The sequence below is a fragment of the Pseudogymnoascus destructans genome (genome assembly GCF_001641265.1).
Source record: "Pseudogymnoascus destructans isolate 20631-21 unplaced genomic scaffold scaffold_6, whole genome shotgun sequence".
Classification (NCBI taxonomy): Eukaryota; Fungi; Ascomycota; class Leotiomycetes; order Thelebolales; family Thelebolaceae; genus Pseudogymnoascus; species Pseudogymnoascus destructans.
The window spans coordinates 316,782-332,485 of record NW_020167525.1 but is presented as its reverse complement, the minus strand read 5'-3'; the positions used below and the strand labels follow the sequence as shown (position 1 = coordinate 332,485).

The following is a 15,704-nucleotide window of genomic DNA, read 5'->3' as shown; positions in this document are numbered from 1 at the left end:
ACAGTCGTCACCCACAAGATCAAAGGAGAAGCCTTTGGCTGTATCGAAGCCTACGATAAGAACACACTTACTCAGTATGGCATACAAATCAAGGAGTGGCATATCGACGGTGGGAAGGAGTTTGGTAGCAATAAATTCACCGACGCCTGCAAGAAGAAGGGGGTTAAAATCAAGATCATCACGCCCCACAACGCCGCAATGGCAGGAATAGCTGAGCGCGCCAATGGCATCATCGCAAGCCGAGCGCGGAGCTGCATGCAAGAGACCAACGCACCGAAGGAGCTCTGAAACGAGTTCTTCAAAGCTGTCGTATATATTACGAATCGAGCTGCGACGTCAACTATCCAAAAGATTACGCCATACGAGTCTCTAATGAATGAGCTCTACCCAGGCGAAGACCATACTCCCGAACTAGGCCACATCCACACGTTAGGCTGCAAGGTGCTAGTATATACGCCAGAAGAGCGTCGCACCAAGTCGGAGAAGCTCGGCGCTCGAGCAGAGAAAGGAATACTCATTGGATTTGAGGGAAACTCAATCTACCGGCTCTATATTCCAACTAGGGTCCATAAAATCGTTCGCTCGTCTCATGTCACATTCCTTGAGGATGATGCTGAACGAAGAAGATATTGAGGTCAACGTCCCGATCCCACGAACTGGCCCTGACTCTAGAATCATTGAACTTACTTCCGATGAAGAAAAGGAAGAAAAAGAAGCCAGCACCGGTGAGACTCATATGCCAAACGTAACTGTCAAACGCGGCCGAGGCCGCCCACTCGGTTCGAAGAATAAACCAAAGAACCCGGACGCCATTCCAATGGATCGCCCTCGTTGCACTCAAACTCGAGTAGTTGCAGACGTTGTAGACGAACAGGAAGATGCCCTCCCATCCACCCCGAGTACGCCGGATGAAGCCAGCTACTTCGTATACTGCTTCGCAGTTAGCTCGCCAGCTGAACCAACGTCATTCAAACAGGCTGAAAGATACAAACTACAGGGCGGGTCAGCGTTGTGTCTTCTCATACTCCTCTCGATTCCCTTCCTCCGCAAGTCCTCCTACGAGATCCTCCTCCGCGCTCATCAAGCTCTGGCATCACTCGTAGTGTATTCCGTTGTACGACATCTCATATCCCAGTCGAACTTCGACTGGAGCTATGTCTACATTTTCGCAGGGGTATTCGCCGCACTGCTCACCTTTCAATGATGTTTCGCAACAAAGCATGGGGTCGTCATTTCCCTCGAGCCTTCATCACTCACATCGACCAGACAGTCATGGTCCGGATGACAATGTCTCGGCCCATAGAAGTCAAGGCTGGCCAGTACATCAACTTATGGATTCCCTCCGGCTTCTGGTCTTTCCTGCAAAGCTATCCTTTCGTAGTAACCAACTGGGCCGACGGAAAATAGGACACATTAAGAGCTTTTCGTCCAACCGCGGAGAGGTCTGACTCGTGAACTCTTCAGTCATGGAACGCTTGATGAGCGCGTTTCCGTGCCTCGTCTGGCTTTGTTTAGCAGACCCCATGGAACTAGTGTACCAGTGGGAGAGTATGAGACGGTTGTTATGGTCGCGACGGGCTTCGGTATCGCCGCACAGCTGCCCTACCTCCGCAAGCTTATCCATGGTTATAATACCTGCAAAGCTCGCACGCGCCGAGTCCACTTGGTGTGGCAACTCCAAAGCCTTGGTTAGTCTTAACATGGGGGGTTGTATTACAAGAGCTAACAAATTCAGATATCGGCGTGGCAGCGCAGTCCCTACTAAACAGTGCCTTGGTTGATGACACCTTGGACGACGGTTATGTGCGTATGGATGGTCATACCCCATATACTTTGCTGACCTTAGACAGACCCTTTGTATCTCAATCTATCTCCAGTCGAGTAGTGGCGACAAGGTGCCTTTCGGTAAACGTGCGAGCATGTATCCAGGCACCGCAAACCTCGAAGAGATCCTCCAAGTTGAGTTGACTGGGAAGCATATTAGAAGAGTGCAAGAAACTCAGGAGAGAGGCAAGACGCTTGTTATGGGTAAGACACCTTATATAACTATCGATAATGCTTACATGATGTAGTATCCGGGCATGCAAGCTCCGAGATCATCTTCGGGCCCTTGTTCGTGCACGCCTGGATGATGGAGTACAATTGCAGGAACTAGACTTTCAGCCAGAATAAGGGCTTTCAAATTGGGACTTTAATGGTTGAGATATAGAAAGTTTCGGTAGATAGAATTAGATTCTCGGGAGCGTTTTGAAGGGCGTGTTTGACCTCGCCATTCGATCGGATCTACCGGTCCATGAGCGATCTACCCATCCATGAGCCTGTCGTCTCGTACGTGATGTCATATGTGCCATGTTTGTTGGAAACCCTATCTAGTATTTTAGAGGTTTCTTCCCTTATTGGATTATCATACACCTTGGGATTGTCTCTAATGCGAGCCATTCTTCAGTCATTGTATACCCGCCATTTACGTTCAGAAGCGCCCGAACGTCGGGCGTGGAGAAGAAAAATATATATTCGTTCCGGAGAACTGGGAGATTCATAATTTCCAGCCATGGGCATTGGGCTTAAAAACTGGATTTGTAGAATATCTTCATGGAGCGACGTAGTTGAAATGGATGCTATGGTGACATCCTGAAAACCGCTTTCAATCAAAATGGTTCGGCGTTTTCTCGCTGCATCTGGAGCGATGAATAAACAGGACACAGCCTAAGGGTGATGGAAACCCTACCAAGGGAGGCAAACACTGATATCAGGCCAGTTGGTTCTCTATTTTGACAGTCAAGTTGCCTTTCTATAACGTCTTTGTTGATTCGATATGAGTAGTCCATATAAAAACGTGCTTGTGAGTCGAAGCCGGAGCCCCCACCGTATGAATTATAAGAGTGAGCTATGAAGTATAAGAGAGAGCATGCTGAACACGCCAAAAGCCGCTCGGCTTTCGGTAGCCAAACATGGAGGTTTCCCGAGTAGGAGACAAATCCCTAGGCTTATATTTCTCGTGAAGTGCTACATCAGCCAGGGTGCTACCACAGCGTCTGTCACAGCCCAAGTGGGGTAAAGCCGTTCCTGGGCAGGCACAAGTGGGTTGGCACAGTGCTCGTGCTTACCTTGGGAATATTCAGGCAGAAAAACAGTTGTCTATTCTATACCTAATCTATCATCAACAACAATTACGGAAGCAAAGACCTTACCTCTCCATTCCATCTCTTCAATGTTGATGGCCCAGGTAGTTGCGGTCTCTATAGCGGCGGACGCATCTGCGGCAGTCCCCATCGACCTCCTCGGTGTCGTTAAATCGGCCTCTGCATCGGCGGTCATGTTGGACCTCACGGCAATCTCTCTCCTCGTATCCGGTGTGCCCGCAGGCAAAATATAAGGTTATTATCCAGCACATGGTAGATGTGGTTGTGGGGTTGTGGTAGGATTGGAGTTGTTTGGTTGGGTATTGTTAGTCTTGAGATTCTGATGATTTTGATGACCCTGATGGGGATCTCGATGATAAAGTGGAGTGAAGTGGTGAATTTGATTTGGGGAGATTGATGGGAATTTTGGGCATATTTATACCCTTTTCTTCTATCATAGCTTGAGCTGAACGGTTTCGCATATGAATACATGGAATCCCAGTCCAGACATGACGTTGTCGCTGGAAGTCAAAGAGACTGCTGCTCACTCCATTGGCTGGGAACTTGACCTGAGGGGGGACAATAACAACCTTTGTTGTAGCCTTTGTCCTCATTGTCCCCCCTCAGGTCAAGTTCCCAGCCAATGGAGTGAGCAGCAGTCTCTTTGACTTCCATACGCAATGCCAATCTACGTCATAACCACCGTCAGCAACAGAACCTTGATCATATAACAATGAGAAGTAACACTCACCTTCATTACAGAATCCTTGTGCTCAATGCCGTTTCAACCCCCCCCCCGGGCCTCCCCAGGCCTCCCGCGCCGCTCCGGAGATTCGAACGCAGCTTTTCGACAGCCTCAGCAAATGTCGGCCCGTCAATTTCGACAATAGTGCAATCCCAACACTTTGCATCACATTTCTCCAACCGAGACGCAGTCATTCGGGCATTTTCCATTGGTGTCGAGGATCTGCGAGCGCTCGGCCCAGGGGCTGCATACCTCGATGCCTGTTTGGACTCGGTGCTCGCACTTCCAGAAGTGGACTTTGACCTTTGTGCACATCGTAGGTAGCGAAGGCGAAGGGCGGACTGTTGCCTCGTAGGTAGCGCTGAGAGACTGTTGTGGCTTTGATGGACGGCTGGCTGCCTGCTTAGTTCTTTGTGAGACGGTGCTTCACTTGACTTCGAATACAGATATGGTTATCGGGTGTAGGACTAAGGAGAGAGAATCCAAGTGGAGAAGGAACGAGGTGTGACAATGGAATTTGGAGATGCGTACGGGTGGCCACGAGACCTGGTGGTGGGTCCGCGTTCGTTCACTCTAACAAAGCGCTTGTCGCTGGACAAAGTGGTAACTCGGTAAAATATAATTTGAGAACAGACAACCACCGGTTTTTTGATGTTGAGAGTGACAAGGAATGAATAACTAGTGTTATCATTGATATTGCGACTACATGGCCTTGAGAGAGTCCCGGATTGCCATATATAAGATAGAAGATTTTCATCTCATACTCTCAAAACCAAACCTCACAAAACGCGTACAGTCTATCCATCCTCAATCAGCCCCAAACCAAGACTCACCAAGCTTCAGAATGTGCGTCACCACCGAGACTATGTGGGAGTGCGGACACACCAGAAAAAAAACGAAATATTGCAAACCCATAAACGCGCCCAGGTATGGTGGGTACGGGTCCAAGGAGAGCTGCCCCGAGTACTACTCGACTTGGGTCCGTAAACCAACGGATTGCAACAAATGCTTGAGGCAGAAACGCCAGAATGAGAAAAAAATAGTCTGAGATGGATGCATTGTATAAGTAGACATTGATATCTCTTTCATACCCTGTTTTCTCCTCGCCATCCTGTGAAGTTGCCTTTCTGACGTTTGTTCGTCATCTGTAGCTCATTGCCCTTCGTGCTTCGTGGGCATGAAGAATCCTACGCAGAAATGCGCGATAATATCCACATCGTCGCCTGTTTTTGCATTTAAATACTATCCAAAGACCTCAGTTATACCAGCACTCAGAAAGTTAGGATATCTAAAGAGGAGGCTCAGAGAAGGATCGACCCTGCCCCACAGCCAAGTGCCAAACGCCCGCCAAAAGCTTGAACCGCCTCGTCCCACTTCTGGTTGACGCGACTGGACTTTCCTGCCAACGCGTTTCCCGTTCGTACAAACCCGCAGCTCATTCCCGAGATGAGATAGCTAACTCGAGACCCAGTTTGCGCGATGGTGCAGACGCGCTACAGGCGACCATTTTCCCTGCCTCTCTATTTCGGAATCCTCGCTGCGCTGTTCGTGGTCTTTGTTGTACCGCTGGTCAAACTGGGGGTCACCATCCTGCAACTATAACCATTATGAGCCTCCTTTTCGCCATTGCCATCTTAGGTAGGAGATTTGACCCTGACACAGCGTACTTGACACAAACTACGCTTAATGATGGGAGGATAGTTCCAGTCAAGCGACCTTTGATAGGCTTCAAGCAGCTCGAGGTGAAGGTTGGTGTGACTGGCGATTACGAGGTACGACCTGATGGATGGAGACACGAACCGGCCCTGCTTCGGATTAATGGCTGAAATAGGCTCCGCGGAGGCAGGTCCAAACCGCGATGCCATCCTGCCCTCGGGTTATTCTTCTGAGGGGCATATGAGGGGCACTCCGTGCACGTGTCATGCAATGGCCTCTTAGTTATTGCGGCCATAGAATGGCCTTTCAGTTACCGAGGATATATAATGTTTCTTCATATTGTGGGTTGACTTGGTATTCGGTTTAGAACCATGGAGGTCAATATGCAATACGAACTCAGGCGTTGGATAGGAGCCATAACAAACCAGCTCCCACTGCTCAGCCACCCCTTCCCTCCTCGGCCTGCTTCAGCTTCTCCTCCATCTCCCAGTCGCAAGTCGGACACAGCCCCTCGCTGCTTTTCTTCTCCAACCGATGGTCGTCGCACTCCTTGTACGGGTCCGCGTTCATCAACGAGAACGGCCACCAGCCCTTCGTCGTGCGCTCCTCGACGATCTTGGTGCAGTGGCTGAAGGACTGCGGGAAGCGGTGGCTGCATTCCATGTAATAAGCTTCGGTCTTGAGACACATATCGGGATCGGGATCGGGATCGGGCGACGGGCCCGGGATCCTAGTGGCGTCGCGCTATTGAGGGGGAATGGGCTAACCTCGATTGGTAAGGATTGTAGGACATTGCGATGGGGGTGCTTTGATTGGATTACTCACAACCTCTAGGTTCGAAAGCTAAATTAATTAAAGAAAGTTGAATATCATGGAGGGATTTTGGAAGAGAATTAATATCCTAGCTCGAGGTATTATATGAGGGGTATTTCACTGCTGGTTCCAAAATTGCGATTGATGGTGCTCGGCAGACAAGGATGGACATCCCGGAGGGACAGGTCAGGTTATATTTTCCAAACTCTGGCTGTTATGAAACATTCTGAAACAAAGAGAGCTTCGAATGCCGTGTCCTCTGGAAGGGCAGTCGATGGCCATTTACATCCTTTGCGGGCGACTGATATCTATAGGTACAACTTCCAGCCACATCCGGCGTCTCAATCGGATAATTACACCGCCAGGAGCACACAACTCAGCGTTTGGGTAACCTGAGAGAAAGTCTATTGGAAAACTCAGAAGTTAGCATGGTTATAAGGATAGCCGCGTCTCGCGTTCTAATCCAAGGGTTTTGCCAACCTACATTGTCTGAGATGGATCGGACATAACTCGTGGCTGCGACTTTCCGGATAAAGACTCCACGTCCTGCTAGTGCCTGCCAGCGGATATTGCCTCTGTGGCAGTTGTATCAATCAGAGCTGTGTACCTTGTGAGCTGTCCGTGCTTGACTCCAAACGCATACTCTGTTTCCTTACCATGACACAAATACTTCTGCCCGGATATCATCAACTTGTCCACCAATGATAGCAAGAGAATTCCTGCGGCGTTTCCTCCGACCGGTCTTTGGGCGGCTGTTTTTATCATATGGACCCATTGAGCGCGATCTGTCACGATTCTTCTGACTCTGTGAGAATTAGCCACCTTTCACTTTCCACACTTGCGCAGCTTCTGTCGTGATGAAGCCAGTCAGTTGCACTTACCTTCTTTGTGTTCCACACAGGAAGAGCAAGATGGCCAGCATGTTTGTGTGACCCACCTTCCTTCTCCTTCACCTTCTCCTTCGCCCTCTCCTTCACCTTCTCACTACTCATCTTTCCTTCGGACTCGTCCGTCCCGGCGATATTCAGTTCCCTAAGTGCGACGAGCGCCAGGGTTGCTGTGACCTTCATTTGTTTGATGCAGTGGTTACAAAAGTCGACGGTTTCCAGGATTATGGTGTAATGGTTTGGGCACTCTAATCCAAGGGCATTGGCGTTGCTTTCGAGTCGCTCTGTCATGGGTCCGCAGTGCTCAAGTGGTTGACGGTATCTGTGATTGCATGGCTCGTAGTAGATTTCTTGTGCGAGACACATTTTGAAACTTTTGAAGCTTTAAAGCAATTGATCAGATGGCTTTGTGTGTGGATATTAAAGTGCTAGCAAAGCAATGATGTGATGAAATTCTGGTTGTTGTGGTGGTTATGTCGGTTGTTTGACAACAAAGACAGCCTCACCGAAGTGTCTCTGGAGACTTCTAGTTCTCATACCAAATAATCATGGGAAATATTACTAGCTGTCGAACTGAACTGGGAAAGATGGGTTTCATATTCTTTACATATCGCAAAGTTGGACTATTCTACAGACCAAATGCCATACCTAACATTAACCACAATCTTTTGCCCACGGCCATCTTCATTTGCCTCCATTAAATAACCTATTCAACAGAGACGTTGATAACCTCTCACGGTTTCCAAAATACCGCTGCCAGTATTGAGTCGCAGATAAGAATGAGGGCTATAGTGCCAGGTGGCTGGTAGGTCATTGGCAAGCACCCGCGACAATAAGTTGTTCATTGCTTATTTAAGTGGCATAGCAAAAGAACTTTGCATTCTTCTTCCATCCGAGGCATCCACTGTTGCAATTTTGAGCCTGATTCATTCCGTAGCTGCCTCCAATGGCAGCGAAAAGCGCAATGGGCTGCGCCGCTGTTGAGCATTCCCAAGGTGGTTGCGGAATGAAAGACCACAACCACCATCCCCCAACCACCGATCGACTTTTCATTGTTGAAGCGGGCTTTCATCAATTAAATATAAGGACCCCTTGCAGCACGACGTCAACTGCTCTTTCTGATTCTCATCCGCAGCTGCTTGTACTCTTCTTTCCGTGTCCTTGGTGATTTATCAGAAGCTTCCCCACCCGTCTTATTATCAGCGCTACGTTTGCATTTCTCCAGCTTTTCAGCCAACTTCATACACTCGGCGCAATCCATATTTATCCCGGACTGGTTCTCAGTAAGTTGACCCGCTTCAGCCCCCGAAGTTCCGTTCATGGCGGCTTGTCGAAAGTCTCAGTCGACACGCTTGGTTTGTGAGGTATTGGATAGCGTCGCGGTGTGGAGCATGAATTATATACTCGAGTACCGTACCCTTGCGTTTGGCGATGTAACCAACACAATGTCGGTTGCCTGTTGTTGTGCATTTTTTGCACTCATGTGTGTAACTCTGCGGGCATATGCACATGCCAACATGAGGCTTCCTGGGCATGCATGTTGGTATATCGGGGATGCTTAGTGGCTCCAACAAAAAAAAATACTGGTCACAGGAGACTCTTTTGAGGTTTCCTCTGGACTGGTTGCTGTGTGGCTCGTTTATATTCAGCCTGAAGTATATATGAGCACGCAACTCGTTGGTTTTTCTGTCGACAACAATTCTTTTGAATGATCCAACATCGCTAAAATGTGACCAGTAATGCTGGGAATCAGATTATGCTTGTTTTCTATTTTGGATGAAATATAATCGTGATAATTGCTCGAGCAAATCACAGTTTTCAAAGCATGCATCTCCACACCTTCATATTCACACCACATTGTACCCTACCTTCAAACCCTGAACCACGTCACCAAAACAAACCTGATCACTATTATTCATGAATTCAGCGGCTGCAACAGATGCAAGACACCCAAAGAGGTCAATGTATACTTTGAGATACCAGCCACGTCAAGAAGTTCAACATTGTTGCACACAATGTTCCAAACTCTGCGCACGGCATTCAAGTGCAAGTGCAACGTCAGAGAAAGCTTGACGCTGGCAGCATACAGAATATAAAATGCCCGCCTTCATTTTCAAAGGGATTATTGATAGTAGGGAGAATAAGCAGGCACGCTACTGCCTATTAGCTCCGCGCTCCGCCATCCGCCAGCTTACAAGGGACCATCATACATACGGTTCTGGAGTCCCATCTTGAGCGAGGAGATTGCCTCGTCGTCTGGACTTGATGATAATATTGGCATATTTAAAACTTTATGCTCATTACTCGAGTTCCCCAGGGTTCGAGATTTTGTAAGCAGTGGAAAGGGGCGCCGATTCTCTGATGTGATGATAGTACTCGAGTAGCCCTGCGCTAGTAAACTGAGAATGGGCCCATCTAAAGCTTCCTTTACGTGATATAGAACTAACCCATAGCTCCAGGCACCGTCGAAATTAGATCCAACTTTGATCTGATTCTCTTCTCTGTGCATTTAAATACTATGTTCCCTTGTCAGTTACGAAAGTAATTGCACTCATCAAACCCTCCGCGGCGACACCAGGCGCAAACGTCAACCTCGCCGCCCCAAAATCCAATCGGAATAATAATCAAATAAACGATATTTATATCGCAAGAAGTATAACATGCCGGAAGGAACTCTGCCAATTAAGGGACCTGTAAGTAAATCCATCCAACAGAAATGACTTGCAGCAAACAGTTCCAGCATCCCGCAACCGTGGGCATCATCTTCGTCGCAGTCGCCTTCATCACCATCCTTCTGATCAGCCTATACTATTCTTTTTTCAATAAGATGAGGAAGCAAACTCGTTTGGAGCAGAGGGTTGCAAGGAATGAGCGGGCGTTTGACAGTGACAACAGAGATGACGAAGACTTGGAGATGCAGGAAGCTCCTTTCGATGATTTGAAGATGCCGCCCAAAGCGATGACCCGCAAATAATGTTCCAAAGTTATTATTTCTGGGGTAATAATCTTGGATATAGACAGGAATAAGGGCACAGATTAATAATATGTATTATCTTTTTGTTGATGAAGTTCAGTTAAACAATGTTAAACTAACCTGTCAGACCACTTTATTCGTGCTAGGCGAGGACCGGGTGATGGGGGCCGCTAAATCGTTTTCGGCAATTACAAAACGTCCACGCAACTCGAAAAGAGGGCCACTTCTGATCATAAACAATGCGACTCGGCCATCAACTTTGATTTGTAGTAATATTATATCTATTCTTTTCATCTGCTGTCTCAGGGTATAAGCGAATCTGATAAATGCGTGGTTCTTTGTTATTTATTGGAATACTTCATAGGCGTCCGTGACGCTGATTGACCAAGCCACCAGTGTTTTATAGTGACGACCGAAACGACTTACTTTGACTAATACCGCACCAAGGAGGATATACCGGATTCTATAAGACATAGATTGGCCATCCCATTAATGCTAGTCGTCATATTCAGCCGTGATGGATGTCGACAGTATGGGTAGTTCATCAGGTGGAGTCGTCGACCCACACGGATCAAGCACTAAGATCCATCTCGACCAGATGTCATATATATCGCAAGGTAGAGTGCAGGTTCCAATTTTTAATACCTCTGTGGTTTCTCTCACCATCAATGAGGCCTCTTGTGTCCGGAAGAAGCGGATTAGCTGCTAACACGCTTATAGAGCAAGACGACGATGAACGCAGCATTTTATCTCAAAGTGGACCGCCTTTATTAAATCTTCCAGCAGAGCTTCTTGATTTCGTTCTATCGTATCTCTCTCCCAGAGACCTGGATGCGGTTGTTTATTCGTGCCGTCACCTCTATGTACGGGGAACCAACGATCGCCTCTGGCAGCCACTTGTCCAAGAAAACATCCCAGGCTGTATTTTAGAATCACCTTCGCCATGTTCCAGCTACCGCGGTTTGTACCGTGCCCACGATCCGCACTGGTTTGTCCCCAAAATGAAAATATGGTTTGGAGATCAACACCTCTTTGGCCGGATCATGATCACTTATTATAACCCGTATCTGGGTGCCATCAATGGATACCGGCTAGTTGCAGAGCGGGCTCCGACAATCGAGTACACTTGGGACCACGACCCAAACGTTATTATTGTTTCGTTTAAACCCAACGTCAGGCTCCATACGGACATGCCACTGCTGAGACTGGAGGCACTGAGCCCGGATGGCAATTATGACAGGGCTTCTCATCGCTACGATTTTGAAATTCCCATGTCTCTCAGCGATCTGACAGACACCATAGCTCAGTCAGCATTTATGTTGGCCCGGCCAGCTGAAGCTCATCCAAATTCATCTATGTGGCCGCCTGTTACAATCCCAACTAGCCAGCGAGTAATAAGCCTCGGCGACGACATTTTGGCTGGCCATCGCCATGTTAGTTCCCTGGTCCAAATGATGACGTTCAACCAAACCTTCACAGGCGCGCAGAAGCCACGAAATCGCGACGAGATAAATGAACAAGCTTTTAGAATACGCCACTGGATGCACACGGTTGCTGGCCATCGGGGAGAGCCTCTGCAAATAAGTACATATGCCACTCTTGATCCGGCACTCTACACTCCCACGTATACACGACCGTTCCGAGGGATCTGGGTCGGCGATTAGTAAGTCTTGGCCTCTATTATCTATACACTCAGCTCATAGTTTTAGTTCTGCTCATGGCTGCGAATTCATTCTTCTACATCAGCCGGATGACGATGAGCCATTTGATGAGTCCGCCATTGTTAAACGGTCCGATGAAAGCCAGGAGCAGTTCCTAGCCCGGAAAAAAGATGCACAGATCTACCGAGGTCGTTTGGAGGCAATAAAACTCACCGGAGATCCAAACATCCCGCGTGGAGAATATACCTTTATCGCCGAGGACATTGGGGACGATGGTCTGGTCCGTATTGCCAAGGAAGATCAATTCAAGGGCGCAAGAATTGTTAAGAGCAAGGGGCAACTTGCGAATAGAAATTTCATGAACCGTACGTATTTGATGCTCCCATAAGCCTTCGTATAAGTTTTCAAGGGTATATCTGACGAGTGCAGCCGAGTATTTCGAGAGCCAGCTCATACTTATCTCCCCCAATAAAATTGCCCATTACTGGAAATCACTGGGCATTATCTGCTTCCATGAAAGGGTCAAACTCGATGATTTTATTATCCCGAATCGCAAACTATATATGGCGGATTGACGGAAAGTACTTTCTAGCGGTAGAGACTAAATATATTCAGTCTATACGGCATGCTTGAACGTCTCGTTTCATTTGCGACCAACAAACAGGCTTTGGCTGCTCAGTTACCTGAGGCAGGGGATCAGGAATAAATATAAATCGGGATTGCGATTATAAAATCCTCCACATAACTTATAGCATAAGTTTATAGATTATTATGAAAAAGACTTTGTTTTACTAGCCCGATCTTATGGCATTCTTGTCGATGCCGAGGCAAGCTAGACTCGGCATTGACATCAACATCGTCATCGCTGTGGGGCACCGAACCCAAGAAATTCCGTCCATATTCCGGTCGGCCTCGAACCTGGCAAATTCAACACATTGAGAATGCATCAACCCGCGGGCTATTATATGTTGTGAACTCAGTCCCGCAGGTTATACTCGAAGTAATTGGGCTATTGTAGTGCTACAATTGCTGTGTTGCCGCCGCCGTCCGTACTACGTGCGATCCGGGCAGACCATACAAAAAGCCGGGCAGGACAGCGTTTCTTGACATTTTTCACCGCTGGTAATACATACCATGGCGCACAATAAATACACCCTCCGTGTCACGGCGGGCACTTCCTACGATCCCAGCACGCACGAGACTGTCACCGTAAACTCTGCGACGCCCATCTCCATCAAGTCGGAGCACACCGACGTTTCGCTCAATATCCGCATCCGGGTCCGCACTCCCATTCTCTCCCCTCTATGCTCTCCCTCGACTTGCCATAGGCTCTCAGCTAACCAGTCTCTTTCTCAGAATTACCACGGACTTCCTCACTCCTCGCCGGAAAACAGCCCGTATTTTTCCTTACCCGATTACACCAAGCACCAGTACTCGATCTCCTTCTCATTCAACCCCACCGAAGCAATCCCCGGCGATGATCTGGTGTTTGGAAACGATTTCGACCATCCCATAAGAGATAGGTTACCGCCGGCATTTGGATCCGCGTTCAAAATTGTCAAATGGGCTGTTGATCCGGGCCTCGAGGCGGACGTGTATGCGGACAAGCCGTGGTTGTTTGGAAAATTCCTGAGCAGCATCGACAAGTTATGGCTCGGCAGCAAGAACGGCGATTCTTCAGGCTCACCAGGAGCCAAGAAGGGTAAGGAGAACTTCGATGAAAAGATCGGGATTCTCGTTCAAGAGGGCGGGGCAGCTGATGGTCTGGCTTACCGGAAAGAGAAGGGCATACCTGATACCGCTGCGGCGCGGAAGAAGTATTTTCTCGTAGAGGGCAATCGCAAAGGCTTCGAATTCGAGGCTGGCCGGCCCGTGTTCGTTGATTTCGGGAACCCGTACCTGGATTTCAACAAATTTGCGCTCAAGCTGCCCGGCTTCCACCTCCCCATCATGTCTTACTGGGACGGCCAACCACTCCGGTATGTTCCCTTTCTCATATTGCCCCTTCTATTTTCTTTGTTCTGTTAAAATCGTTGGCGAAAATTATCTACGCCGCATTGTATCGATCACGAAAGGCCAACCAAGCTACAGCAAAGGAGAGAAGAGGACGATCAGACGCTCACATAGCCTCAGATATGTGCTAAAGAATCGCGTTACTGGGGTTGTGTATCTCGTCGTTCTGTTTTCGTTGTATCTCAAGGAAGATGTCAATGAGGATGGGACGATCAAGGAAGGCGTCGACTTGAATAAGGGCAAGCAAGTCACTGTGGAGGAGAAGGACGTAGAGGAAAGCGAGAGTAGCAGTGATGAAGAACAGGAAGAGGAAAAGCCTGCTGCCAAGAATGGGGACAAGACCGACGATAAGAAAGAGCAGTATGGCGACACTAACGCGGACGATGTGGATTAGACGGCGGGATGGGACGTAATAATTAGAGCACAACATGCTTGTTCATGTTATGCTTGTTCACAGTGGGCAAAATTTAAAAGTCGGAAATAAAACGTAGAAAGACAGTATGTACATATAAAATTATATATTCGCCCGAATATCCACCTTTTTTTCACTATTTTCGACTTGATCATCAAGAATGATCACAGCCTTACCCCAGACCTTTCGGTCGGCCATCTCCTGCATCGCGCGAGGGATGCTCTCCAGGCCTTTGAAGTCCCCATCATATACCGTTGGCTTAACGTCGCCATTTGTGATCATGGGATCTAAAGTTTCCCAAATAGCTCTCGTTTCTTCGGGGTTCCGTCGATGAGTCTCCCCATATCTATACCCAATAATCACTGCCTGTTTCAGCAACACACGATTCATTGCAATCTTCTCCATATTCCCTTCTCTTCCCGCGAAGCCGATAAGCAGTATGCGTCCGCCATGCTTCAGACACCTCAGGCTTTGGTCAACAAGGCCCACGGGGTCGTATACAACATCCACACCATCGCCGCCGGTTACTTCCAGTACCCGCTTCTCCCATCCCTCATCCGAGTAGTTTACTAGGTAATCAGCCCCAAACTTCTTCGCCACAGCCAGTTTCGCAGTTGTAGACGCCGTCGCAATGACAGTACAACCAAGAGCTTTGGCGATTTGCACAGCCATCAACCCCAGCCCTCCTGCCGCAGCATGCACGAGCACAGACTGCCCCTTCTCCAAGCCCGCCCTCTTCAGCGCACCGTATGAGACGGGCAAGGTTGAGCTAATGCCCGCTGCATCTTGGAACGACCACGAGGAGGGGATTTTGCGGAAGGAAGTGAGGGGAACGTAGATGTGTGTTGCGAAGGCACCGAGGTGTGAACCGTAGACGCGGGCGCCGGGGGAGAAGGAAGAGAAGGGTAGAGCGGGGGGATTGGTTAAGAGGATGGCGCCGGAGAATTCACTGCCTAGAGTGAATGGGGGTGTGTGAAGTGATTTGTTGTTTTGATGTTTACCACGGGCCTGATAAAGGTTAATTGGAGCTTCTGAGGTGGATTTGATGGCGTGGCTGCCTCTGGGCGAAGAGGGTGATTTGAGGTTGTAGTAAATTCCAAATAAAGGTGGAATGATTGTCATAAGAAAAAGAGGCAAATATAGCAATTAGAAGGGTTCCTTACATATAAAAGGTCAACAAAGGTGATGCCAGCCGCTTTCACTTGCACCAGAGCATGGCCATATGGGACATCATGGTGCCCCAGCTCAGTTACTTTAAGCTCGTTATAATTCTAGGCCAAGAGGTTAGCTTCTGATGTCAAAATATATTTGAATCAAGACATACATTAACAAACTTATCCACGACAAGAGCCTTCATTTTTCTCCAAAACAAGCAGTTCTGTGCTTTGTTATAGCCAACGCCTTTCTGAGTTCAACTCGAG

At 48.3% G+C, this 15,704-nt stretch overlaps 10 protein-coding genes across 10 annotated transcripts; 5 read left to right on the top strand and 5 right to left on the bottom strand.

The window, feature by feature from the left end:
• Positions 1–589: 589 nt before the first annotated feature.
• On the top strand, positions 590–1,204 carry VC83_03287 (uncharacterized protein; the record flags this gene model as incomplete). Its single annotated transcript, XM_024466935.1, has 1 exon — positions 590–1,204. One exon carries the CDS (start codon positions 590–592, stop codon positions 1,202–1,204), a length of 615 nt encoding a protein of 204 aa, XP_024325627.1.
• Positions 1,205–1,564: 360 nt separating this feature from the next.
• VC83_03286 (uncharacterized protein) lies at positions 1,565–2,155 on the top strand (the record flags this gene model as incomplete). The annotated part of the gene is made up of 4 exons (XM_024466934.1): positions 1,565–1,688; positions 1,736–1,803; positions 1,851–2,028; positions 2,073–2,155. The coding sequence occupies 4 exons, from the start codon at positions 1,565–1,567 to the stop codon at positions 2,153–2,155; spliced, it is 453 nt and encodes a 150-aa protein (XP_024325626.1).
• An 851-nt stretch (positions 2,156–3,006) lies between these two features.
• Positions 3,007–3,318, bottom strand: VC83_03285 (uncharacterized protein; the record flags this gene model as incomplete). The annotated part of the gene is made up of 2 exons (XM_024466933.1): positions 3,007–3,107; positions 3,192–3,318. 2 exons carry the CDS (start codon positions 3,316–3,318, stop codon positions 3,007–3,009), a joined length of 228 nt encoding a protein of 75 aa, XP_024325629.1.
• A 714-nt stretch (positions 3,319–4,032) lies between these two features.
• On the bottom strand, positions 4,033–5,732 carry VC83_03284 (uncharacterized protein; the record flags this gene model as incomplete). The annotated part of the gene is made up of 3 exons (XM_024466932.1): positions 4,033–4,262; positions 5,328–5,463; positions 5,535–5,732. 3 exons carry the CDS (start codon positions 5,730–5,732, stop codon positions 4,033–4,035), a joined length of 564 nt encoding a protein of 187 aa, XP_024325628.1.
• Positions 5,733–5,961: 229 nt separating this feature from the next.
• Positions 5,962–7,589, bottom strand: VC83_03283 (uncharacterized protein; the record flags this gene model as incomplete). Its single annotated transcript, XM_024466931.1, has 3 exons — positions 5,962–6,253; positions 6,993–7,141; positions 7,218–7,589. 3 exons carry the CDS (start codon positions 7,587–7,589, stop codon positions 5,962–5,964), a joined length of 813 nt encoding a protein of 270 aa, XP_024325631.1.
• Positions 7,590–9,024: 1,435 nt separating this feature from the next.
• On the bottom strand, positions 9,025–10,286 carry VC83_03282 (uncharacterized protein). Its single transcript, XM_024466930.1, has 3 exons — positions 9,671–10,286; positions 9,438–9,614; positions 9,025–9,376 (listed from the first exon to the last, which is right to left on the bottom strand). The coding sequence occupies exons 1-3, from the start codon at positions 9,672–9,674 to the stop codon at positions 9,282–9,284; spliced, it is 276 nt and encodes a 91-aa protein (XP_024325630.1). The 5' UTR covers positions 9,675–10,286; the 3' UTR covers positions 9,025–9,281.
• Positions 9,884–10,197, top strand: VC83_03281 (uncharacterized protein; the record flags this gene model as incomplete). Its single annotated transcript, XM_024466929.1, has 2 exons — positions 9,884–9,916; positions 9,964–10,197. 2 exons carry the CDS (start codon positions 9,884–9,886, stop codon positions 10,195–10,197), a joined length of 267 nt encoding a protein of 88 aa, XP_024325633.1.
• A 156-nt stretch (positions 10,287–10,442) lies between the features above and the next one.
• Positions 10,443–12,767, top strand: VC83_03280 (uncharacterized protein). The gene is made up of 4 exons (XM_024466928.1): positions 10,443–10,814; positions 10,918–11,860; positions 11,907–12,223; positions 12,288–12,767. The coding sequence occupies exons 1-4, from the start codon at positions 10,715–10,717 to the stop codon at positions 12,431–12,433; spliced, it is 1,506 nt and encodes a 501-aa protein (XP_024325632.1). The 5' UTR covers positions 10,443–10,714; the 3' UTR covers positions 12,434–12,767.
• Positions 12,768–14,381, top strand: VC83_03279 (uncharacterized protein). Its single transcript, XM_024466927.1, has 3 exons — positions 12,768–13,136; positions 13,215–13,837; positions 13,950–14,381. The coding sequence occupies exons 1-3, from the start codon at positions 12,993–12,995 to the stop codon at positions 14,263–14,265; spliced, it is 1,083 nt and encodes a 360-aa protein (XP_024325896.1). The 5' UTR covers positions 12,768–12,992; the 3' UTR covers positions 14,266–14,381.
• On the bottom strand, positions 14,382–15,691 carry VC83_03278 (uncharacterized protein). Its single transcript, XM_024466926.1, has 3 exons — positions 15,608–15,691; positions 15,447–15,554; positions 14,382–15,291 (listed from the first exon to the last, which is right to left on the bottom strand). Exons 1-3 carry the CDS (start codon positions 15,638–15,640, stop codon positions 14,386–14,388), a joined length of 1,047 nt encoding a protein of 348 aa, XP_024325897.1. The 5' UTR covers positions 15,641–15,691; the 3' UTR covers positions 14,382–14,385.
• Between the last annotated feature and the right edge of the window lie 13 nt (positions 15,692–15,704).